Source organism: Bicyclus anynana, chromosome 1 (genome assembly GCF_947172395.1).
Source record: "Bicyclus anynana chromosome 1, ilBicAnyn1.1, whole genome shotgun sequence".
Classification (NCBI taxonomy): Eukaryota; Metazoa; Arthropoda; class Insecta; order Lepidoptera; family Nymphalidae; genus Bicyclus; species Bicyclus anynana.
This window is the reverse complement of record NC_069083.1, coordinates 17,081,700-17,108,917: the sequence shown is the minus strand read 5'-3', so window position 1 is coordinate 17,108,917 and position 27,218 is coordinate 17,081,700. Positions and strand designations below refer to the sequence as shown.

The following is a 27,218-nucleotide window of genomic DNA, read 5'->3' as shown; positions in this document are numbered from 1 at the left end:
ATCGGTGCTTACGTTTTTTAATCTCTTCCACAGTGGTTGTCTGGAAGAGATCGCTCTTTAGCGATAAGACCGCCATTGTACATTAGTTTCTAAGTGTTATTATAAGTTATTGTTTATTTTTTGTTTTTAATGTACAATAAAGTATATTTCTTCTTCTTCTTCTTCTTCTATATGTATCTTACTAACAAAGACATTGAACTAAAGCAAATAAATCGACTAAACATACGCTCTCCGCGCTGCCCGCATAAAATTATAATGATTACCGAACTAAGCTGAGAATAATTGAAACATCCTGTGTATACAGAGGGTCGTTAATTCCTCATTTAGTCATGCTCATTAAACTTAAATCTGTGCGCTTTTCCCACGGTTCTGTATCAATTTGATGTCCTAGTAATGTGGTGGAAAAGAAGTTTTTGCGTACTCTCATAATACAGGTATCCAATGAAAGGTTTTTTGATAAGGATACGAAGTTCACAATGACGCAATATAATATTGAATATAGCGGATGTTCAAAACGTCAATATGGGTATCAAATACTTGGGGTATTCCAATGCTATTTTGGAATGGCTATGGGTATCAAATTAGCTAGGAAAATATTGCCTTTTTTTAATTTGAAATCTTCTTTCACTTTCCTGGGCCTTTTCCGCACTTGGCCACTAGTGGTTGGCCGTTGTACGTAGCTAGATCAGGGCCGGACCGTCCATACGGCGAACGGAGCGGTCGCTCCAGGCGCCAAATCCTAGGGGGCGCCGAAATGGTAAAGACAAGATCGAAAAGAAATTTATTTCTTTTCGATCGAAGGCGGAGAGATGAACGCGACGAGAGCGAATTTACTTCTAATAGAGGCGTCCTTTTTTACCTATGGTGCAGGGAGTGCGTTGATTTTAACCCGGGTATATACAGGAAATAGAGGGCGATAGGGTGATGATTGCACCCAGGCGCTACGTGAGCTAGAGAGTCTTTACCTATAGTGCAGGGGGTGCGTTACACCCGGGTGTCGCGATCTCAGGGGCGCCCAAGCGCCACTCGCCGCGCGGGTTCTATAGGTACTAGGGGGCGATAGGGTGATGATTGCACCCAGGCGCTACGTGAGCTAGAGAGTCTTTACCTATAGTGCATGGGGTGCGTTACACTCGGGTGCCACGATCTCAGGGGCGTCCAAACGCCACTCACCGCGCGGGTTCTATAGGTACTAGGGGGCGCTAGGGTGATGATTGCACCCGGGCACTACGTGATCAAGAGACGGTATTGTGCCTGATTTTCAATTGATCTGAGTATGGTCAAAATCTTCGCGTTCCATAAGTTCGTAGCCTAAGTAAACCAGGAAACTACAAGGCTATAATTTTTTAGTTTATTTTTTTCAACTTTATTTAGAGCTCAATACACTTATTTTGTTGGCCTGGAAACATTTCTATACCAGCTATTTTTTTTCTTTAAACTCTTAGAAAATGCATAGACCACTTTCATAAAAATTTTAAACTCGATAAGTGCTTTTTCTAGCTTCGGAAATAGATAAAAGTCTGATGGAGACGAGACTAGATCATATGAATATGGTGGTAAGGTAAGAATTCTAAATTATACTGATGAATTTCTGCTATGCTTTTAACAAACGTTTCACACGTTTGTTAAAAGCATAGCAGAAACTCGCAAATTATCCTGATGAAACAAAACTTTTCTTCTCAATGACCATGGCCATTTTTCTTTAATTTGTCCTCTGAAACATCGCAGCAGATTTCACTATTAAGCAGAGTTTATATTTACGCCTTTTTTTAGTAATCCACCGTAATTACATCCCGCGAATCTCAAAAAACTAAGGCCATTACTTTTCCAACACGCAAAACCGCTTCTGCCTTTTTGGAACATTGGATCCTGGTCGTGTCCACTTTTTAGACTGTACTTTTGTTTCTGGAGTAAAGTAATATACTCAGGTTTTAACCATGGTCACAAAATATACAAAAAAGTATCTGCCTCAAACAACTCCAAGCAGTTGCGAAAATTCGTCAGTCGATCGCGTATTTGTTCAAATCAAAGAAGCCAAGGCGATTATGTGATGTTTGCACATTGCTGTTGAGATACCAATAGTGTCAGCTATCTTCCTAAAAGTCAATCTATCTATCTATCTATACTATATAGTAGAAATCGAGTGTCTTTTTTCTTTTCCCAAATTTAACTAAAATCAAGTTAGGGCAATTAGAAATGAGCAATTGAATAGGAAATTTTTTTTTTTAATTTTCTTGTCTGTCTGTCTGTATGTTCGCGCTATTCTCTGGTTCTACTGAACGGATTTTGATGCGGTTTTCACCAATAGATTAAGCATAGTCCAGGGCAACATATAGGCTTTGTTTCATTAAGATCGGACCGGCCTTCGGCCGGGGGTTTGTAATAGGGCTTTCGACTGTGGCTATGGCTGGGCATTTTACCCAAGCGCAAAAAAAGGCGCGGCCTTCGGCCGCGAATTTTATTATAAACCAGCCAGGGGCCGGGGGTTTGTAATAGTGCTTCTGTCTATGACTATGGCTGGGCATTTTACCCAAGCGCAAAAAACGCGCGGCCTTCGGCTGCGAACTTTATTTTGCACCGGCCTTCGGCCATGGGTTTGAAATAGGGCTTTCGACTGTGGCTATGGCTGGGCATTTTACCCAAGCGCAAAAAACGCGCGAACTTTATTCTACACCGGCCAAAGGCCGAATAAAGTTCACGATATATACGAAGGCCCTAATTCACCTTCAGTTTTAACATGACTTCAAAAATGGTTTTTTTTTGCTAAACCTTTCTTCTTCAAGTTCTTCATTGCATTGATTAAGTTTATTATTAAGATTAAGATACTCGATTTTTTTTCATATTAAAAAATACAAGTACCTAGTCACGATTTGTTTGACGGGATCGTGTGGGGAACGTAACGAATGCAAATGAATGCATAAAATTTTATTATATTAATATAGATTGAATAATGTAGCTTTAACATGAGGGTAATTTAATTAAAATAATAAAAAAGAACAACCGACCTTTAAAATCATAAAAAAGTTTCCATTAAATTAAAAGCGAAACATAACATCGTATGTGCTACCTTCTGATCAGTTTGAAGGCGGTACCAAGTTAGTGCTGTGTTAATTAAAGCCGTATCTGAAAGAAGTATCTGAAAATCCAGTTAAAATCTTTATGATTTAAACGGCTTGAATCGAATCGAAATCGAACGGTCGAATTGAGAAACCTCCTCCTTTTTTTGAAGTCGGTTAAAAATGTATGACATTCCGATATAAATTAGGCTACGAACTTTTCAAACGTCCCTAGTATATAATGTTAGGAGCAAACAGAAAAGGCGCCATAATTGGATCTCGCTCCATTCTAAAATTTACCTCGGTCCGGCGCTGAGCTAGATTATTAAATAGCTACTTAGAAATAAAACATAAACATATATTTATACCTTGAAATAAGTTTTGAATATTACCAGAAGCAATGTTGTTCTATTAACTAAAATTAAATATATGACTGAAATTACTTATTACATTAACACCACTCAGTAGAAAACTTTGCATAATATTCCCAGAATATAAAAGACTCGTAATCCCACTTCGGGTCCGCGCGTCCCCGGCCGGGAAAGGGTTGATCCCTTTAAGCGCCCTCGAGCCTGGGAGCGTGCTGCTGATGGATGGCTGGGCCATTTGTCACGACCAATCGATGTATCACCCATTGCAAAAGATGACCTCTGAATATTAGCTTTGAAATTTTAGAGAATTACTTTGAGAAGATAAAGGAACGGTTAAAGTAAGTTCCTATTGGTGTAGCTACATTTCGTTTATATTATCATAAAGAAGAATGATGATTGTTTGTTTATCTGCATTAAATAGGCTCCGAAACTACAGAACTGATTTGATTTTTTTTTTCAATGTTGGTAAGTTACACTATCCATGCTATAGGCTATATTTTAACCGCGTATTCTTAAGGGAACGATAGCTACGCGGGTGAAACAGCGTGGCGTCTGCTACTTGATAATATTTTTAACCGACTTCCAAAAAGGAGGAGGTTCTACGTTCGGCTGTGTGTATGTTTTGTTTTTATATTTCCTAAGCTACTTAAGTAAATAAGTAAAAGTACTAGGTACCTGGAACGGTTTTCTGTAACAAGGTTTTTAAACTCGACAGTCTGTAATTCGATATATCAACATGTTAGACAGAAAGAAATAGAGACAGATTCGAGACTCTGTCGAATTGTAATTATGTCGATGTTTGGTTTCTAGCAGGTTTTTTCAGTGACATAGATATTTTAAAATTAGCTCATATCTAAACTAGTGGTAACTTAGTGGATAGCTACCACCCAGGACCCTACTGCCAGTAGCGTGCACTACATGGGTGCAATAATACACTCCCTACCTTGACCTGTTACGAAAGTATAATATATTACCTACTAAAGCCTCAATAGCTCAACGGTAAAAACGGTCGGACTCATCTTCGAGGGGTGGTGTTTCGATCCTCACCCCGTTGCTCTATTGTCGCACCCACTCCTAATACAGTCTTTCCCGACTAGTTGGAGGGGAATGGGAATATTGGTCTTATTTAAAAGACATGGCAAATATTCTTTAAAAAAAATAAGAAATAAAGTGGGAAATGGAATTTTCCGTTTTGAACGATTTGCAGATACGTATAATCCCTACCGTAGTTAAAAATTAAAACCTATATATAGTCTGGCAAGTTCGTTAGTGACACTCCCATGATATGCGGGCGACGGGGTGAAAGACTGCGCGGGTGTGAAATCGTGCGTGCGTGGACGTGAGGTGCATCAGTCGTGGGTTTTTCATTCATCGTTCCACGCCCCCCGGCACGCGCGGACTATTAGGAGTGTTACGAACGAAGTTGCCAAGCTAACGCCTCTGTCTATCGCCAATTTACCGCAAATTTTATTGTTGCAGTTCGATTTCATTGTACTCGTATGTATAAGTTGAACACACTAGTGTAGGTACGTATGTACAAACTTCGTCTAATTTAAAGTCGTGTAACTACGACAAAAGGGTTTCAGCTGCGTCCGGGGCCCCCGAAGTGATGGATATTCGAGCTGGCGCCCATTTGTCACGCTTAATCGATGTCATATCGCGCGTTTTCCCTCGTCCACCTATGATAGCGTTGATTTATTCGCGGAAAAATAGACGGCGTTGTGGAAAAATGCTTTTAATTTTTGTCGAAAAATGAGATTTCATTTCCCATTTCATTATGGCTGATCGAAATTAATTTACCGGCAATACAATCTCGATAAGATGGTTGGATAAGTGGATCGGTTGGTTTGACAATTAAGTACACAGTACCAAAATGTATCTACTTAAGGCCGTTTTCAATAACCTACCTAAGATTACGGATAGATAGCTATCCTCGATTATCAGTAACAGTGAAACTCAAACAATTTGTTAGTAGGTTATTGAAAAGCAGATAAGAACAGAAAGATAGATTTTCTTAACTTTAGTAAGCAAAATGGCGTATAGATAGGTTATTGAAAACGACCGTAAATAAGTGCTTGTTCAAAAAGTTTCCTGAAGAAATTGTCGATATTTATTTTTTAACAGAATAAGTAATAAGTACCTACGCTATTTTCATTAGAATTTTTATACCTTTTTAGATGCTATTTATAAAGATGCACCTAATCTAATATGGATTAAATACTTTCTAGAAAACCTCTGTAAACGTACCTCTTTTAAAATAATAATTTCATGAAAACATTTATATGAATACTTAAAGGTATATTTTTAGGTACATAAGGTAGGTACCTAAAAATCAAATTTTCTCATACAAATTTTTCGAGATACCACTAATACGGAAACCAAAAACTATTTTTCAATAAGACACAAAGTATGCCTGTTCCCCACAGCATACGAAACATTTCCATTTGTATCACATTCAGCGGGTCCCAAACACATTACTTTCCATACGAGCGTCCCACTAGCTTTCCGATATGAAAATACATAGCCGAAGCAAACATGCCTCGAGTATTTTACGTTGCCTAACTTAACCAAAGATTTTGTGCTGTGGATATGTCACTCATCAGCATTATCATCAACCCATATTTGGCTCACTGCTGAGCTCTAGTCTTCTCTCAGAATGACAGCCACGCTGGCCCAATGCGGATTCGCAGACTTCACACACGCAGAGAATTAAGAAAATTCTCAGGTATGCAGGTTTCCTCACGATGTTTTTCTTTCACCGTTTGAGACACGTGATATTTAATTTCTTAAAATGCACACAACTGAAAAGTTGGAGGTGCATGCCCCGGACCGGATTCGAACCCACACCCTTCGGAATCGAAAGCAGAGGTCATATCCACTGGGCTATCATGTTCTGTCATAAATATGTTGTAATGGAATTAAACACAAAATTGTGCGCTCAGTGATGTATCTAAATTCGGACCACTTTTTGCGGTGATTTTATGGGCACATAACATATCTATATTGTATAGTATAAATCGTTGGCTTAACCTAACAATAATGAGGTTTCCACTGGGCACTCATATTTTCTTTAAAGATAAAATCTAATATTTGCAACCGCGGTCTGGAGGACGTCGTAAGGAGAGGAAAATTGAAGTAAAAAATATTAATACACAGAAATGGTTCTTGTGAGAAGAAATAGCAATATTGTCGTGAATATTAGCGAAATACAAAAAGCTGAAATCCTAGAGGTTCTAAGTTTGAATTTTAAATGGAATATTGATAGTGATCATGGCTGAATAGTAGTAAAATGTAACTTTATTCACACACTAAATGAATGGTTCAGCTTATTTGGTTTGTTTGCTTTGAGTAATTTTATTTTCCGAAGTTTTTGCAAACAATATGGTGCCATTTTTATTGCTTTATCACTGGCAATAAAATGATATAATAAATCCCCTTCAACGAAATAGAGACATCGGATATTTTTGTGACATAAACCCTTTTTTCCAAAAATAACACTACACAGCGGGTGTCGGGCGCGAACTTGTTGCCCTTTGCCCTTTTATCAGTACCCATAAAGAAAACAAAAGTGTTTTAACCCGTAGTTAACCCTTTGCGACACATGTCGTCGCTGTTTGGCGTGAAGCCGAGAAACAATATGGGGTAATTTTGGCACACGTGTAAGAGAATAGCGCCTCTATTTATACAACATTAAGGGTTAGTATCATCAGATTTTTTTATTATAATATTTGTAATATTAAAGATATGGCTTATAAGTGCGGTTTCGGGTATTGTATTGTAGGATAGGGAGAGCGTTTATGATTGCTTGGGCGTATTTCGGTTTGTTGGCTAGCCCACGTATGTACATCGCATATGGTATTATTTGTGAGTCTTATATCACTTTTCTGGCTAACAAGGGTGTTATTTATGACGGATTGTTCTTTTGTTTCTGTCACAAAAAAAAAAAAAATCTAGCGCTTTTATTCGCGTATCCTATCCATGTTGGCAAAGGTATCGGTATAAACCTTAAATTCACTTCTGCATTAAAAACAGCAGCATTAGGCGACGTGATAAGGAACTTAGACCCACAACGCTGATCTAAATGACGGGCTTGATGAAAATGTAAGATTTATAGACTAAGAGCCCGTAAACTCTAGACCTTCGTCATTTTATAAAAGCTAAAAGTTTGTCAGCTCGTACTTATACCATAAGTAAGTACGGGAGCCGATTGTGGATTTAGGACCGTGGTGGCCTTGGGAGATAGCAGGTTTTAAGGATCCAGACCGTCTAACTATAAAGTGTAATTTTTTTTTATGTTTTCCTTGGCATTTATCAGAAATTATATTCCTAATTGCTCAGTCACTTAGCTTCGCGGCAACCGTTCGAAAAACATTATTTAATTTGAAACTTTAAGGGTCTCTAGGGAAGAATCTCTGCCATGAAGCCGATATGCCGATAAAAATATGAAAAAGGGTCTTGGATCCGTGAAACCTGCTATCTCCAAAAGCCACCTCAGTACAAACTCCATAGATGATTACGGTACTCATCTATACATAGGAGCATGATCTAACAAACTTATAAAATGACGAAGGTCTGACTGTCGCTGGCTCTACGTCTATAACTATCATTAACGGATGATAATGATAATGTCCGAGGCACAGGTTGAGCATATTTGCACTGAGCTCTGAAAATTTCTTAGAAGAAAGAAAAGCTCAGTTTTTCAAAGCACGACCAATTTTTCAAAACTCGAATCCAGAAACTCGTAATTCGAAGCCACATAAGCTAAACATTGGAAATTCAATAAACTTCAGTAGGTAGGTAGGGTACCTACATGTCATTTAATGTGTAGGTAATAAAATTGACAAGACAAGAATTTATATTAAAATTTTAGTTTCTCTTCGAGAAAACTGAACAACGTCGTGGAAAATACCTACCTGAGATTTTAATTAAATCGCCTTAAATATTAAATGGTTGAAAATTTCGGATGTCTTACAAAGTTTGAATATTAAATTTAGGAACACTTTAAGAGCTTAAACTTATGACATACGAAAGAACTGAAAATTTAAAATGAAAATGTTCAGAACAGTTTTCAATAAATTAAAATGTATAAAACTTTTGTGATTGAATGATATTTGTCAGCGATCGCGTTGATCCCGATGCAAATTACATGTAACCGATTTGTGAAAAAATGGTTCAGTGGTTAAAAATATATTGTAATCAAAATCGCATCGAAATTGATACGAGTATTATTTTGAGTAACAACGACACGCTAATCATCAGTTGTCTATATATTTCTCTGTCTAAGCATAGGCTATTCATCATTGAAGTTCGGCCGCTCAGAAATTGCATTACTCACACCTGTCAATGTCACCTTTTTATATTTGTAAATAATTTTAGCCTAAAATTAATACGTTTATTGTAAGTTGGCATAATTATTAAATTTTTAATGTTGAAATAATAAACTCGTTATTTAAAATGTGTTTAAATATTGAAACTGACAAGTGTTACGCAATTCCTGAGCGGCCAGACTTTATTAGCATGTTTTTTTCTCCTTAGAGGGAAGGATATGGAGCTTGGACCACGATGCTCCACTGCGGGTTGGCGGGTTGATAATGTTAAATTCTTTCACGATCACTATCATAATATGTTAATGATAATTATCAGGATCGACGGCTTTACGTACCTAACTCTTCGAGGCACAGGAGGTGTTACACCCCTATGCCACGAAGAGTTAGCCAACCACCACCAACTACCCCATTGGTGGGGTAGGCTGGCGAAGAATTTTTACTGAAAATTTCTTAGAAGAATGACCCCGTAATCCGAAGCGACATAAGCTAACCATTGGACCAACAAGATTACCGATATAAGATACGATACAAGAACTTTCAGAGCTAATAACATAAGGTTGGTAAATGCAAAACTAAATACAACAACACAATACAAAATCAACATGATATTAAAATACAAGTGGTGCTCGCGATCTCATAGCTCGCGACCAATTTAAAAGTGTAAATTTTATTCCAACAGCATAGAGAATTGATTCCCTTGGCCACTCGACAGTAATTGCCGGATTATTCGATACTTTTTAACAAGTGCCACTCCATACAATTGGATTTTAGGAGCGATACCCTTCGGTTATAATTTTAAACAAATGTCACAGTTTATTGCCGAAAAAGATAGCTCGGTGGATAGGGGAAGACCATATTGGGGCACATTAAAAAGTGCATCGGTAAATTAAATGTAATTGTTCCCTTGTTAATGTATTTTGGGGTTGCATTTGGATAATGTTTTGCTTTTTTTTGTGTGTGATTTTTTATTGGTGTTTATGATTTAGGATAGAAATAAACTGCTAATATCATACATTTCTAAATTTGGTGTTGTTTGTTTTTTAGATACAAGTATACATATACTTTTCAGTTGTGTGCAATTTAAGAAATTATATATTACGTGTCTTTAATGGTGAAGGAAAACATCGTGAGGAAACCTGCATATCTGAGAATTTTCTTAATTCTCTGCGTGTGAAGTCTACCAATCCGCATTGGGTCAGCGTGGTGGACTATTGGCCTAACCCCTCTTATTCTAAGAGGAGACTCGAGCTCAGCCGTGAGCCGAACATGGATTAATAATGAAAATGAAAAATACATATACCAATTAAAAATAAGAAAAAAAAACTGAATATCTATACCTAAAGAGACACATTCTGACGTTTAGGTGTTATTCTGACGTGTAGTGAAATTTAGGATTTGTAGAGAATTTAAGGCTATTCACACAGTACTTTATGGTAGATGTAGAAAATGTTAGGTAAGACATGTAGAGTTAAAAGCTTGGCTCTCCACGAGATTGGATAACTCATTACAGAGTAAGCAATACATTGGCCTAAATATATAAGAAAATGTTTTTAGTGATGTAGGTACTATTTTCATAAATCACAGAAATACAAGTGACAACCGCTCTCAAGCCGTCAAGCTGACATCATATTCGCCTCATCATCCCATAACACACTGCCCTCCCATAAAAAGGCGCGTGCTAATACCGCTATTGTTCCGTGGCCAAGCAAACATTACATGACGAGCGCAAAACGTTCGATAACACGATGTCGAGGGCCACTAGCTTGTGGCGTCAAGGATAGCGGCGCGACTAGCGACAAATACACAACGTAATAATAATGTTTTTATTGTATCAGTAGAACTCTCAACGACGATTCGTGACGAGATAAAGACAAGTGTAAATTAGCGGCGACTAGAATAGCGGCGCAATCGAAAATATTGCCCTCTCTGTCGCTGTGATGGGACTCGTTGCTGAATAAATTATTTGACATACCAGTGGAAAGTAGATTTTTACTTGTTTTTGACATAGGTATCTTACAAAGAACATATTTTCTTAGATTAATTCGCGAAAGCAGTCAAAGAAAAGTAGTTAAATGTTCTTCAGAGAGAAATATTTACAACAAATTAATAATAGACGAATTACATTTAAATACCAAAGTACAGGTATGTATGTATATTATATACTAAACAACATGTTGGAAAAGGTTTATTCTCGTACATTTAAATAACTTCACATACGAGTACATCTAATTGGCCACAAACCTGTGGTGTAAGCGGCGGCTGGTTCGCCACAAGTCAGTGGCCCGACGATTAGTCCAGTCATCCCGACATAAGGTGTGAATGTTAGCAAATTACTGACCATTGATAAAACGCACAGAGCGGCCCCATCTCAGCACTGCACTGTCATTTGTGTTCACTTGACCCCAGCCGCGCATAAATTATGCATAATCATCTGTGTCCCACACCATGTAGGGATGAAAAAAATCTTTTCTCTGTATTTTGTTATTATTTGGAGCATATTTCGTTTATTTCCCCCAAAAAGGACGGACGGGTGGTTTATTTAAAAAGCTTGTTATGCGAATTTGTGCTTATGATCCAAAAAGGAGACAATTTCTCACTCCTATTACTAAACACTTAAACGAGTACTTCTTTTATTTACGTTCTTTTATTGACGTTCTTCATAACTTCGTTAAGGGTTTTATACAAAACTAGCCGACGCATTGCGGTATCACCCGCGTAGTTCCCGTTCCCGTGAGAATACGGGGATAAAAATAAAATATAGCCTATGAGACTCACAAATAACGTGGTTTTCTAGTGGTAAAAGAATTTTCAAAATCGGTTTAATAGATCCAGAGCCTACAATACCACAAAATTTACCTCGGTATAATATTAGGATAAATTAAAATTCTAATCCTGTATTTCAACCATTGTAGAACGCCAACTAAAGATGGCCTGTCCTTCGTCAAGTTCTAGTCTATATTTATTAGTTAAAGATTTTTTTATAACATTAGTGTGACAAAATCGTTTCTATCATATTAGACATTGATAGATGTTGGAATTGTTATTTCAGATCACGTTTCAGTTGCCTACATCAAATAAGTATTATTTGTAACATCCAATACCGTTCTCATCAAAAACATTGAAATTGAATACGAAGCTAAATCTCCTCTATCTGCCGCCCAAATCTCGGATTTTCCCCGAAATTATCGGTAAAAAGCGGTAGGGAAACATAAACTGATTGAAATGCGTCCCATGTACAAACATAATAAAAAGCTGAGCTAAACCCATCGTGCTCCAGTAGCCATAATCTCACCACAAAGGCATTAGAACGGATGTTAGAAAATTAGACGACATTAGATGCTATCTAACGCAGGTGCAACGATTTGCATACGGCTTTTTAGTCGCTCTGTTTATTGTCAAAATAACCGCGTGTGCATTTGGAATGGATAAAATGCTAATAAAATGTTTGCAATCCCGTTCTAGTTTTATCATATTATCGCCATTTGATCTCGTTACTTTAAAGGTAGCCGCAAGCCAGGGTTAATTTGAAAATTCATATTTTCTAAATTTGCTTAAACCTAATATTGGTAGGATTCAACCGTGGCTAGCGACGGCGAATACATTATATAATAACTAAAGGAGATGGTCCATTTCAGGTCCACCCCGTATTATTAAAATTTAAAAAATACAGTTACTAATAAAATACAGTTATAAGTATTTGTTAAAATTTAAACAAGTGAATAAATGTAACTAAATAAAAAGAAATAAATAAAATTTAAACCCAAGTTTTTGAGTTTTAACAAGATGGCGCCCTTAAGGCAACTATGACATGACATTTGACAGCAAACGTCAAAACGACTATTGCGTTGGAAACGTCATAAATCCGCCATTGTTACCCATAATAGTGTTGCATTTCTTGGGAGAGAATGAATATTATTCCGAAAGAATTAAAGTAAATTCGTAGATTCGTAGATATTCGAAAATAGTTGAAAATTTTAGGCCCTAGGCTCCATACAATTTTGGCCCATCTATCTCCTTTTCCATAAATCTGGTTTCGATGATAGATTCCTTTTTGTTGCCGAAGTCGCGATTTCTGCTTGTATAAGATAAGCTCATAATACTCTGGATATGATCAAACAAAAGAGATTTAGTTCAGATAGGATTCAGTGCTATCCGTTCATAGCAATATGTGATTAATGAAGACGCAATGCCATTAATCACTAAATGGAATTCTTTAGGATTCTTTGTTCGTTCGGAAATAATAAAGAAGACAAACATATCGTTTGATAGAAGCGAGATTCACAAGGTCTGAAAAGTCAAGTCTCAAGATAAAAATGATGATTTTCAAAGAACAACGGTTGAGTTTAATTCCGGTCCTTTTAAGCACAACTTTCCTTCCGAACCGGAGGTAGTCTCTATAAATAGCCAAACTTGACGTTTCAAAAGTGCTGTAAAATAAGCCTACTTGTTATAAACGAACTTTGATTTTGATTTTAAAGGTCCTAATGAACCCACGGAATCGGTATCCGAAGTCACATAGGCTAACCAGTAAACTACGGAATACATAGATAATATTATAATATACGGAATACATCTATATCTAATCTCTTGATCTACTGAACCGATTTTGAAAATTCTTTTACCAATATAAAGCCACGTTATTTGTGAGTGTCATATTTTATGCCCATATACTTGCGGGAACGAGAACTACTAGATAATATATAGTCCGAATGCTATAAATGAAAGTTTGAAATTTTTTACACAAGATATTCCCGTGCTCTGCAGTGATGAATATCCCGTGGAAATTACCAAATAAAAAGTTGAGTTTTTCCGTTCATTAACCGAGCTTTTCCAGTTAAAATCGTCCGGGGCTGTTACCCTTAATTTCCATGTCGCCAGTACTCGCGACTCGTAGATCTTGTTATTATAATTACAGGCGGAGCAGTTACGAGTGGATTATGAGGGTCGGCATTATCTTTGTCGACGCTTTCTGGGATGTTCTTTGCTCTTTTTATCTAAATTTGTTCGTGTTTGTGGCGGATTTGCCGGAATATTACACTTTAGGCGCCTTTATAATATTATCTTTATACAACTAATTCGTGTTAAAATTAGGACAGTAGTTTTCCTTTTGTGATGTGTGTTGTGTGACGTGACTTAGTAAGAAAGGATTTTTGAAAATATCAACCAAAGTTTTGGTAGACACTTGGTCAGTAGTTTAGGCGCTAGAGTGGAACATACAATCATACAAGCATAGCCTGCCAAAATTATTATCCTTCCTTTTTCGCCGTAGTTGGGTAAAAAGAGGGGCATTAGAAGGCGATTGTAGTATTAAAGGTTGATGTATGACATTTTTACGATGTTTTCTATGCGGACGATGTCACAGGTGTCTGTAACGCTAGCCATTCATCATCGGATAAGCCCACGTGCCTATAGCGCTGGACGTCCAGATAAAACTGATCGTGTGTTGGTCGTGATGTGCATGACATCATGCAGATCGCGACCAACACGATTGAAAATCAGTGCTTTGTGCCCAATATTAGTTTGGTACATGCAGCTCAATGATGAGCTGGAATCTTTTTCAAGACCAGACATGAAATTGGTGTTCTAATGGTACTACTTTCGGTTTTGACTTGCCCAAGTGGTCGAGGTATCAGGCACTACTATAGAATTAAGGTGTTTATCTGTATGTGGCACAATTTTAAAATAAACGTTTTTCCTTTCTATATTTCTTTCAAAAGAAACAACTACCTAACAACCTATACCTAATTTGAAATGAACGGAAGTATGCACCTCATCATTAACAACCGATGGACGTCCACTGCTGGACATAGTCTTCTTGCGTGGATTTCGAAACACAACGGTCTCGAGCCGCCAGCATCCAGCGGCTCCCTGAAATGGAACCAGCTTGCTCGGTCTACTAGTGGGGGGACGATCAACACTATGTTTTCCGATGCGGGGTCGCCATTCCAGCACCTTGGAAACCCAAAGTCTATCGGCGCGTCGAACTAATGTGGCCTGCCCATTGCCATTTCAGCTTCGCTACTCGCTGTTTTATATCAGTGACTTTGGTTTGTATGCGGCTCTCCTCATTTCTGATTCGATCTCAGATAAACTCTAATCTTTGAGCTATAATATATAATAAGGTCCATAGTTAACTGTAGTATGTACCTACCTACTTATTACAAATTAAATATTATATTCTTAAGCTTAAGCTTTACTAAGCTACAGAATCTCAAAATACCCATTATCCTCAGCGAAACTACGTCTTGCCACCGGGATTATCTTAAAGTGGTCTTTGAAATATATACTCTTCATAAAATATACATGGAAAGTCTATTCCGCGCTGACTTTCTCCGAGAATCTGTTTGCCCCTGAGATTTGGCTTGTGGCGGCATTTTAACTTGTTTATGGCGACCGCGCAGTCTCTATGATCAATATTAACTAGCTCTCTGGAGCAAATGTTTATTTATTATATTAAGGGATATTATGTAAATTATTATAAGAGCCGTGATAGCCCAGTGGATATGACCTTTGCCTCCGATTCCGGAGGGTGTGGGTTCGAATCCGGCCTGGGGCATGCACCTCCAACTTTTCAGTTGTGTGCATTTTAAGAAATTAAATATCACGTGTCTCAATCGGTGAAGGAAAACATCGTGAGGAAACCTGCATACCAGAGAATTACCTTAATTCTCTGCGTGTGTGAAGTCAAACAAACAAACATACAAACAAAGTTTTCCTCTTTACAATATTAAGTATAGAAGTATAGATATACGGTATAATTTGTCTATGGTATCTACTTATCTAAAAGTATAGTATATGCAAAATATATACAAAAGAACCTTAATTTATACTTAATATTATAAAGAGTAAAGTTGTAGGGCTAATCTCTGGTTCTACTAAACCGATTTGGAAAATTCTTTTACCACTAGAAAGCCACATTATTTGTGAGTTTCATAGGTATTTTGACCCCGTATTTTTACAGAAATGGAAACTACGCAGATGAAACCGAGAGGCGTCGGCTAGTACCTCAATAAAGTTTAAACAATAAAGTCGAATTTCGACGTCAGATTCGTTTTAGAAGTGTATAAAAATATTCTATATTTTAATATTGTTGCACATTGTTGGGTACGCACGCTCGAAACTCACAATTTTAATTAAAAAGCGATCTTCACGGGCGAGTAGTTAAATAAAAACTATACGGACCTTCGGGGCTTCACATAACGAAGCTCTTTACGTGTTTAATAAAAACCCCCAACAAAGAGTCTCATTTCCTGCCGCCCCCGCGTGTGTTGAAATATGTGAAAGTTCACGGGCTTAGATTTATTGGTACTTATTTTGATATTTATACCCTTATTTTAGCGGTGAGCGAAACAGAAGCGTCCTGTTTTTTGTTAACAGGGACGCTAGGGACATTTTCCTTAGATATTTTTATATAGTAATTGCTAAAGAAAGAAGTACAAATGAGTTAAGGTCGTCTCATCATCACATCTTCTTAGAATAATATTGCCTTTGATGCTTCCGTTTCTGTCGGCATATGCTGTAAGAGAGGAGGTAGATCTCGATTTAAAAAAGTACTGTTTACAATTCATACTTCAAGTAAGTACATATTATGCTAGCCATCAACGGTCCGATATGCCCACACGCCAGCAGCGCTGCATCGTGACCAACGCACACGATGAGTTTTATCAGACGTCATGCCGGCAGCGCCACAGACATGTGGGTATATCGGTCCGTGGGTGGCCAGCATTATGTGCGATGCTCTCCTTGATCCAGTGATTAACCTATACGGGGTCGAATCCTAAAATACTGAGCTTTTCTTTTATTTAAGGAGTTGGGAATATGGTAAATTTACAGCCCCGTAGAGCAGTGATAGCCCAGTGGATATGACCTCTGTCTCCGATTCCGGAGGGTGTGGGTTCGAATCCGGTGAGGGGCATGCACCCCCAACTTTTGAGTTGTGTGCATTTTAAGAAATTAAATATCACGTGTCTCAGACGGTGAAGGAAAACATTGTGAGGACCTGCATACCAGAGAATTTTCTTGATTCTCTGCGTGTATGAAGTCTGCCAATCCGCATTGGGCCAGCGTGGTAGACTAAGGCTTGACCCCTCTCATTCGTAGAGGAGACTCGAGCTCAGTAGTGAGCCGATTATGGGTTGATAACGACAGCCCCGTGCCACGGAGCGTCGGTCGTTATCATCGCAATATGAAAATCAAATATCACCCAAAAGTGCCAGCCTGCATCGGTGCGCGTGGTGGGTCTATGCTACATATCCTATATACGAGTATATTATGTATGTATATCACCCTGTAGTGGGCCGATAAAAAATAAAATAGGCTGACAATGATGGCGTCCAATTACACTTGTAAGTAGGTTGCTCTATCTGTCGTCGAACGTTTTATTTTGTACGGAAATCCTGGAAACGGTTCACCGAACTACCCACCGCGCTCGACGGCGAATAATTACACCGGCGAGATTGTACTAATGAAGGCTCCGCTGGATTTTATGACAATCCAATCGAAATCCGATGTTAACGTTACTAAAATAAACGTAAGAATAAATCGAATAACGTTCCTGAGGCGATCATTAGCGTTTGTGGATGGTTCTAATTAGGTTGAATACAAATATCTTAACTGAATTATTACTTAGTAAATAGTACTTGGCGAAAGCTTTAGTAAGGACGCAGAGGCTGTAATTATCAAAGCGCACGTATGTCATACGACGTTTTATAAGACATTGACGAGGAAACACACTTTGAACACACTTTGAAAATGAATTTGCATCTTTGCCTGTTTTCCAGATGACATTTTAATACGCTTGTTATTTGTACACAGATAACGAAGTGTGTGCATGTGCATTTTTCTTTACATTACGGCATATGTGCGTAATGAGATATATTACGATATTGAAATTGGTGAATTAAGCGACACTTTACGAGCAAATGTCTTATAAAGTACCTAAGTAAAAAAAGAGATGCGTTTATTTCGAAATTATGCCACACATCACACTATCTCCATTACACCATGACATCCAGGACAATACCCTGCGATGTGTCATAACCCAGAAAATGGCCCCAGATCAGCATAATGCTACATGACCATTTGAATTTGGACATGTAGCGCTGATTTTCAGTTGTAAGTAACAAAATAGTTCTATCCTTTTACACTGTGATCTCAAGTTAATGTCTACCTGTCAATGTTATTTGTTATCTCCACTTTACAAAAAAGAGAAAAATACTTACCTAAGGTAATTATGAAGAGTTTTGAATTAGAATAAAATATGATCTCTCAATTTGTGAATGTAATTACGCTTCAATGCAGATTTATAAACGATCAAAGGCTATTGTGATTCACACAGAGTTGATAATATCAAATAATCGGTCCGTTAACACTGTATAATTAGCAGGCTATTGGAACATTTTGTTACATCCTTTGATATTGGATTTCTCACTTGACAGGAAGTGTCGAATGATATAAATTGAATTTTACGACTAAATATCTAGCTTACAAAGTTCTTTTGCTTTTTATTATCTTTCTAAGGATAATAAAAATATTTAGGTATAACTTGCAAAATTGTTAATGTAAATTCTAATATCAAGAATAGTTTATATTATACTCGAAGAAGACCTGTGGTTTCACACGCATAGTTCCCGTTCCTGTAGGAATACGGGAATAAAATACCCAGGGATAATGTAGCTTCCCAACGAACGTGAAAGAATTTTTCAAATCGGTTCAATAGTTTGGAGCCTATTCTATGCAAACCTTATGTTATAGTTTCTTTCACTGTAATTGGCTACTAGTTATTATCATAATCATAATCATCATTATCAACTCAAATTCGGCTCACAGCTGAGCTAGAGTCCTCTCAGAATGAGAGGAGTTAGGCCAATAGTCCACCACGCTGCGCTGGCCTAATGCGGATTCGCAGAATTCACACACGCAGAGAATTAAAAAAAATCTCTGTTATGCAGGTTTCCTCACAATGTTTTTCCTTCACGAAATACGTGATATTTAATTTCTTAAAATGCACACAACTAAAAAGTTGGAGGTGCATTGTGGATTCGAACCCACACCCTCCGGAATCGGAGGCAGAGGTCATAATCACGGTTCTCACTAGTTATTAGGTACCTACCACATAAATTCCTTGTCCTATCTTTATTTAATTTAGATACTGACCAGCTTTTGTTTGCGACTATTGTGATATTATATTCAAAAAGTTCTATTCATCGTAGTTCACGAGTAGCTAAATTATTAGTATTTTAAAATGTTTACTAAGGTTTTTCACACGAACAAAGTCTCGTGTCTCAGCTAGTGTTTAAATACTTTCATCAAACCACATTCTAATTACTGTGAATTGTGTTCGTATAATCACTTTGCCTAAATTCCAATTAAGATTCGCTTTCTTACCTTCGTCCGCCGACAATGTAAACCCTTTAATATAATTTTCAAACATCTAAAATATGATTAATTACTGTTAATATCTGCAGTGACGTGCAAAAGCTCTGTAGATGGTATTCAATGCTATTTTGTCTTAATTTTATTCTAGTCTAATAATTTTGACCGACTTCGAAATAAGAGGTTCTGATTTACCCCTTATGTATGATCAATTTTTTTTTAAAAACTAGGCAGATTTGAATATTAAACTATTGGTATGTAACAATTTATCTATGTAACTACTTATTAGAATATTAGTATTCTGGTATATAAATATATTGATATGGTAATTAACTAAAACGTTTATGTTACTGACTTTGTTGTGGAACTAAAAATCCTTTGATGTGAAAACGAATTAAAATGTAAAAGACCATTTGTTATTGGTACATTCGACGAATCATTGGTCATCATTGGAATTGGTGCCGATTCGTATTTAAAGTAATTAAGCGAAATATTATGCTTTCATGACCTCCATGATATTGAATAAATAATAAAGTTTTACTGTATGATATTTTACTTATTGATTAAAATTAAAGCTCTCGGTCTCTGGCAGAGTTACTCTAGCCCAAATCCCCGGATAATGCTGCTAAGAAGCAGGTGATAATTTTCAGAATTTCATTATGAACGGAGAATAATTGACATCATAATATTATATTCATAAATAATTCTCTACTCTCCCCGAAAACAGACATACCTATGTAAATGATATGTTCATTCGGTATAAAATCCTCTGTGTACGTTTTACTTCACCTCTCTTGTCTTGTAGTCTCTACAATGTAAAATTGATTTGCAGTACAAATCAATTACTCATTCTCTGTTGGGTTTAAAAGAAATTGTTCGATGCGGACGGAATCACGGGCGTTTGCTAGTAATATAAATGTAAGTCATCGTAAGTGGTCTCTTACATATAAACGGGTAGCCCAGTGCAAGTGAAGTGTGATCGTGAACTAGTTCATCCGACAACAATACCTATTGAGTGCGCATCGGATGAATAGCATCATTGTCGCGGCCGACGGCTGCTCGCCCCACTAACGTCTCGTCTTCCTACAGCGACACCTAGCTTATGCTAGCCACTCACCATCCAATAAGTCCAAGAGCCAGTAGCGCTAACCGCAGGACATCCGATAAAACTGATCGTGTGTTCGTCGCGATCTGCATGATGACACACGATCAGTATTGTCACCAATAGTCACGCCGTTTGCGCTGCAAGATCATAAGCTTGTGGTCTTGATGGTGAGTGTGAGCTATTTGTGATAGAGTTCGTCTGGGGAAAGACTACGGCTTGATTTATTTCTGGTTGGGTCTGGTATAAAGGATGCCACTGTTAAGCTCGAATCTCCTCTCAGAATGAGAGGGTTTAAACCAATAGTTGCTGCAACGCTGGCCCAATGCGGATTGGCAGACTTCACTCACGCAGAGAATTAAGAAAATTTTCTGTTATGCCGGTCTCACGATGTTTTTCCTTCATCGTTACATCGAGACACGTGATATTTAATTTTTTTAAATGCACACAACTGAAAAGTTGAAAGTGCATGCCCCGGACCGGATTCGAACCCACACCCACCGTAGTCGGAGGCAGAGGTCATATCCAATGGGCTACCACGGGAGCCAGGAACAGACACTTAATAAACTTCAGTGGTGTGCCTTAGCTTGAAGCAAAGAGCATAGGCGTGCACTTCATATATGCAATTAATGCAACCTGTATTGAGGAAGGAATTTCCAGACAGATAAATTAAATTTTCATTCATAAAATAGGTAGTCATACCTGGTTTATAATGGCGTGAAATAACCATATTTATCTTGCAAAAAGTCAAAGCGCATACGCAATGCGAACCCTGAGGGTGCAAAAAAGGTTATCAAAGGATTCTACCTGAGACCATTGTAACGGAGTTTCTTATAGTTACCAATAGTTGATAATATCAAGCAGATGGCACAATATCATCTCTCATAGCACGGCGTCTATAGTTCTATTATAAAGAGGAAAGATTTGTATTTATCTACGTAATGAACATAATCAAAAATTACTTACTGAATCAAAAAAAAATCATCTATTTTTTCATTCATTCAATGGAAATAAGGTATCAGAGGTAGGTACCTAGAAGGTATCGGTAAGGTAAATTAGTTATCAGAGGTTACTCTAGAAACCGCGAGTTACTGCTACTAGTACCAAGTATAAGCAAAAATTAAAAATCACTGCCATGGTGTTTAGAATCATACACCGAGATACAATAATTACCCAGCTGGTACTCGTATACATAACCGCCTCATCGCCATACACTAGACAATTTACATTATTTATGTGACTGCAGAGCCTGCATTACGCAAACGTCTGAAACTGATGTCTAAAGGAGGGGATTTATGGATAATTGCATTATGCAATTTTACACTTATATAAGCTAACATATGTACGAAAAGGTAGGTACATGATCACAAGCACGCGGCGTGTTAAAAGAACTTACTTACTGTTTTATAACCGACTTCAAAAAAAGGAGTAGGTTTCTCAATTCGACCGAATGCCGCCTGATGGAAAGCAATGATGAGAGATGCAGGCGCGCTTGCCTAGAAGATGCCTATCTACTATTGCCTTTAAGGTGTATTGTGTCTACTTTTAAAAATATGAAAAGAAATACATACCTACCCTTTTAAATAAAGTAAAAAGTAGCTCGTCAAAGCTCGTCAAAATAGAATTTGCGAAAAAAGTTCTTTTATCTTTATTCAGAAGTATAACGCGCTATCGAAAAATCCCTAAAATATGTGGTAGGCCTCGTATTTCGAAAATAACTTCGTAGATATGCATATACGAGTGTAACAACGAAACCGGTAGGTACTAACAAGAACATTTTTTTAACAAAAAGTAAAAACGAAATTCCAGCTTTTCGGAAATTTTCTCTACAGTCGGCTTTTACTGAAAAGTGGAAACAAACGTATTTACCCAGCGGCGTATGTTTACTTTGTGTTAATTTATAATTCACCAACATCATCTAATATACAGGATGTTTGCTAAACTGTGTACATAATGCAAGTATACTATAGTTGGAATAACATTAGCAATTACCGGAATACGTTAATAGCCACAAGGCAGATAGGTCTAATTAATAATTAACAACGTTTTCGTTTAACAGAACAAACAAATAATACTCTTAATAATACGCTTGCATACAATTTGCATATTTTTATATAATGACGTTTGATCTTGATCTTGAAGATGTAATTTGCTAAAAAATTACGAAAAGTTGTTAAATAAATTTTAAAGAGATCTCTGTTACAATATAAAGATGTAGCTAATTTCCACGACTTCGCCATTTAATTTTTACATATCCTTGATTTTCCGAGTTATAAAGTACTATGCCAGCCCGACCTGGACCAATTAAGTAAACCTCAATCGGTTCAGAACCCAGGACCTCCGTCTTGTAAATCTACCGCGCATACCACTGCGCCACGGAGGCCGTCAAAGTAATATAAGTAGGTTGCATTAACCAAGAAGTCAGTTAAAAAGTAAACATGGAACCCAAAGAAACAGTCAGCTGCGTTCAAATGGGGCTTAAATAGGATCAATTGAAACAGGACACGCGATGCGTTATCAGCGACGCGCGGCGGACGCATCTGCCCTTGAGTTGTTGACCTTAATCAGGCGACTCTTCGAGACGTGCGTTTTTATTAATCCAGCGCTATATTGAGTAAGAGCCTGTAATGATCATATACGCAGGCGCAGACTTCGCAGGCGATATCTGACGTCACTCAGACGTGGGCTTTTTAACTAGTAGTTGAAGCTTGCAGCTACATCCCCGATACCAACGCTGATTGTAGATCTAGACGCCCAAAAAACGTCCTTTACGATCCAGACGATGACATAACGAACGACAATGCTTCCCAGGCAACACAAGCTGCACAGCGTCTTCGCCGGTGAAGACGAGGCCTCCGATATCTGACGTCACCCAGACGTGGGCTTTTTAACTCACGATCTCGGTGGCGCCCGGACTGATACACTCAGGCCAAATCATCCTTCCCGTACGGCCCTCTAAGCCGAGGTCCGAGTCTCAGAGGAGACGCCCTTAGAGAGTCGTTCCGCCCATCTACTCTGCTTCTGCCTGCGGGCCCCATCAGGCGATGCTTCTGCGCTCGCCCAAACCCCCCGGTGACGCCGCTGAGGTCCTATAAGGAGCCTACGGCACTTACACAATCAGAAAAAAAAAATGTAATGATCAGACCAATCGTCAAATTGTAAAAATTTAAAGTTTGCCAGCTTACTCGTATGTCCTCGTACCATAGGTGAGAGAGATTAAAAAATATTCAATTTTATGCTGCAAAGCATAGTAGGTACCTATTGCTATAGGAATAAATGGTTTTGCTGAGTTCCGTTCTGAAAGTAATTTACGTTTTTATGTTTTTCGTTGTTGGCAGTGAAATTATAGCTACAAATACCTCAGAATCAAATTGGCATCGCAGGGCGTTCAAAAAGTGTTATCGTTAATTGTTTTCCACTTAATCAGCTAGCCTATTCACTACTTTGATACTTTGTCAACTAGCTTATGTCAAGTTAATGAATTAACCTGCAGGTGGGCTATCCATTTATATATTTTTTGACTTTTGCATGTACTAATAAATCTTTATAATTTTGAAATGAATAACATATAAAAAAATATATCTTCAACAATGTTTACTAGATCAACTTCTCACTTTGTAGGCAATTTACTTGATAAGTCTGTTAAGCGTATACTTACTTTCAGCGAAATATAAGTAGGTTGCATTAACCAAGAAGTCAGTTAAAAAGTAAACATGGAACCCAAAGAAACAGTCAGCTGCGTTCAAATGGGGCTTAAATAGGATCAATTGAAACAGGACACGCGATGCGTTATCAGCGACGCGCGGCGGACGCATCTGCCCTTGAGTTGTTGACCTTAATCAGGCGACTCTTCGAGACGTGCGTTTTTATTAATCCAGCGCTATATTGAGTAAGAGCCTGTAATGATCATATACGCAGGCGCAGACTTCGCAGGCGATATCTGACGTCACTCAGACGTGGGCTTTTTAACTAGTAGTTGAAGCTTGCAGCTACATCCCCGATACCAACGCTGATTGTAGATCTAGACGCCCAAAAAACGTCCTTTACGATCCAGACGATGACATAACGAACGACAATGCTTCCCAGGCAACACAAGCTGCACAGCGTCTTCGCCGGTGAAGACGAGGCCTCCGATATCTGACGTCACCCAGACGTGGGCTTTTTAACTCACGATCTCGGTGGCGCCCGGACTGATACACTCAGGCCAAAGCATCCTTCCCGTACGGCCCTCTAAGCCGAGGTCCGAGTCTCAGAGGAGACGCCCTTAGAGAGTCGTTCCGCCCATCTACTCTGCTTCTGCCTGCGGGCCCCATCAGGCGATGCTTCTGCGCTCGCCCAAACCCCCCGGTGACGCCGCTGAGGTCCTATAAGGAGCCTACGGCACTTACACAATCAGAAAAAAAAAATGTAATGATCAGACCAATCGTCAAATTGTAAAAATTTAAAGTTTGCCAGCTTACTCGTATGTCCTCGTACCATAGGTGAGAGAGATTAAAAAATATTCAATTTTATGCTGCAAAGCATAGTAGGTACCTATTGCTATAGGAATAAATGGTTTTGCTGAGTTCCGTTCTGAAAGTAATTTACGTTTTTATGTTTTTCGTTGTTGGCAGTGAAATTATAGCTACAAATACCTCAGAATCAAATTGGCATCGCAGGGCGTTCAAAAAGTGTTATCGTTAATTGTTTTCCACTTAATCAGCTAGCCTATTCACTACTTTGATACTTTGTCAACTAGCTTATGTCAAGTTAATGAATTAACCTGCAGGTGGGCTATCCATTTATATATTTTTTGACTTTTGCATGTACTAATAAATCTTTATAATTTTGAAATGAATAACATATAAAAAAATATATCTTCAACAATGTTCACTAGATCAACTTCTCACTTTGTAGGCAATTTACTTGATAAGTCTGTTAAGCGTATACTTACTTTCAGCGAAGTAAGTTGACCCCTAAAATTAGTTTAGTGCCTACGTGTGAATGTGAGGCTCTCTCGCTACTCACATTAGTGGAATTAAATGCTACACGAGCTGGAAAGCTTCGGCGAACCACCTATAGGTACCTACTACAAACAAAATGTGGATTATTTTAGTGTTAACGGCTATGAATTTTGTTTGACTTGTTCTTAAATAATAATTATTATCATTAGGATCAGGAATGTAATAATAATTTAAAAAACTTTCCCTACAAACTCATATTCATAATTGGGAGTACATAATTTTTAAAATTGCTTTCATGCTGAGTATGAATGCACCTAAGAGAATGTTTAGAAAATCTAAGATATCTCAAACATGCACTGTTTTTTTGAAGGCGATCAAAAAAAGGAAAAGCGAGTTTTCCTGTCCGCTCCGTTTTGTTAACCAAACCAACAGATCAATAAAACCTACCTTTAAATAAAGTTTTTAAAATATACATTTATCCACTGCGTTTGTTTACGACTAAACATTTTTTTGTATATTTAGACCTATAGGTATTTTCATTCGCGTCCATCCATATTTTGCTATGTTGTTGGAGGAAGGAGTACATGGGATATAAGTTAAATAAGGGGGGATAGGGGACGTACGTGCTGCGGAGGGGGGGGGGATACTCAACTGCAACACATTGCCCAGGATGTCCAGTGTCTACCCAAACTCAACAATACTGTACCTGAGTCGTCCTTGCGAGTCTTTCAGGTTGAACTACAGGGCTTCAACAGCAGTTGTCAAATGCTGTTAGCTCAACCTGCACGCCTGAGCGTGGCTTTCAACGTCTTAGTTCTAGTCAAGAACTACCCACTACCTTCTAGTTCTAGTCAAGAAATGCCCTTCCTCTGAATATTTACTTTGTCCGTTTACTTATTAACGTAATTCAGTACACAGCAGAAAGAAAATATCAAGCTTCGAGCACGGAGGGAACATCATAATCGCTGCGTTAATGAGTTTTCATGGCAGCCGGCCCGCGTTGCCTTTTCTTGCGATAAACATGTTTTTCGTACATTTTATCTATTTTTCATGCTGCTTATGAACCAAACTTTTAATTAGGAAATCTTTTATGGAAGTAATTCTCAAGTGCTTATAGTCTTTTACACGATACTATGAAGCCCTTTTAAAATTTTGTCTGTTTGTCCAGGACTCATAGATTTTATTACGCAACATTATTACTTATCGGTTCTTTTTTTTTTTATTCTTTACAAGTTAGCCCTTGACTACAATCTCACCTGATGGTAAGTGATGATGCAGTCTAAGATGGATCCATGGATTGGAAAAATCCATGGATCCCACCGGGATTTATGAAAAACTGAACTTTCAACCGCACGGTGAATCCATGGAATGCTAAGATATTCGTCTCATTACCCACGAGTACACATGAGTATTATAAAGTGTGTGTATTGTTCCAGTGTCAGCATCCCGGGATACGCGGGCGGGCTGTCGGCGTCGCTGCCGGGCGGCGCGGGCGCGGGCGCGGCGTGGGAGCGGCTCGGCGCTGAGCTGCTGCTGTCGGGGCTGGTGGCGGCGGCGTACTTCGCGGCCATGGAGCGGCGCTGGACCGGCGCTGCGCCAGCGCTGCTGGGTGCCGCCTACTGCGCCGCCAGCTTTGTGTCTGTAAGTGTTTGACTGACTGAGATGCTGCTGCTGTTATCGTCATCAATCCATCTTAAGAGCCCACTTTCAAGGCTTTTAAGGCTTCACATGCTCTCTGAGGCACGGAGGTGTGCAGCACCTCTGAACTCAGGCTTCTAAGGATTTAGATTCCAAAGGGGAATACCCACCGACCAATACAACGTAGGCCTCGGGAACCCAGGTATGTCCCCGTATGTAAGACCAAATGTATATGGAGATGATAAAATGATATATAAATAGGGATCTGATTATAATAATAATAATAATAAAGCCCTTTTATTTTCTCCTTATAACATTTACAATATTTTTTAGTAACAATAATTCCTTAAATCTAGTGTTAGTATATTTAATATTTACAATAGGTATGTTAAAAAATGTTTTTTTTT

General features: G+C 38.2%; 1 protein-coding gene across 2 annotated transcripts in view; it reads left to right on the top strand.

Annotated features, from left to right (window-relative positions):
- LOC112050129 (neurogenic protein big brain) overlaps positions 1-27,218 on the top strand; it is a 120,799-nt gene that overhangs the window by 77,910 nt on the left and 15,671 nt on the right. For both annotated transcript variants that reach the window (XM_052883988.1, XM_024088290.2), the window contains exon 3: positions 26,610-26,814. In XM_052883988.1, the coding sequence (XP_052739948.1) occupies positions 26,610-26,814 (205 nt within the window). The remainder of the gene's footprint in view (positions 1-26,609; positions 26,815-27,218) is intronic.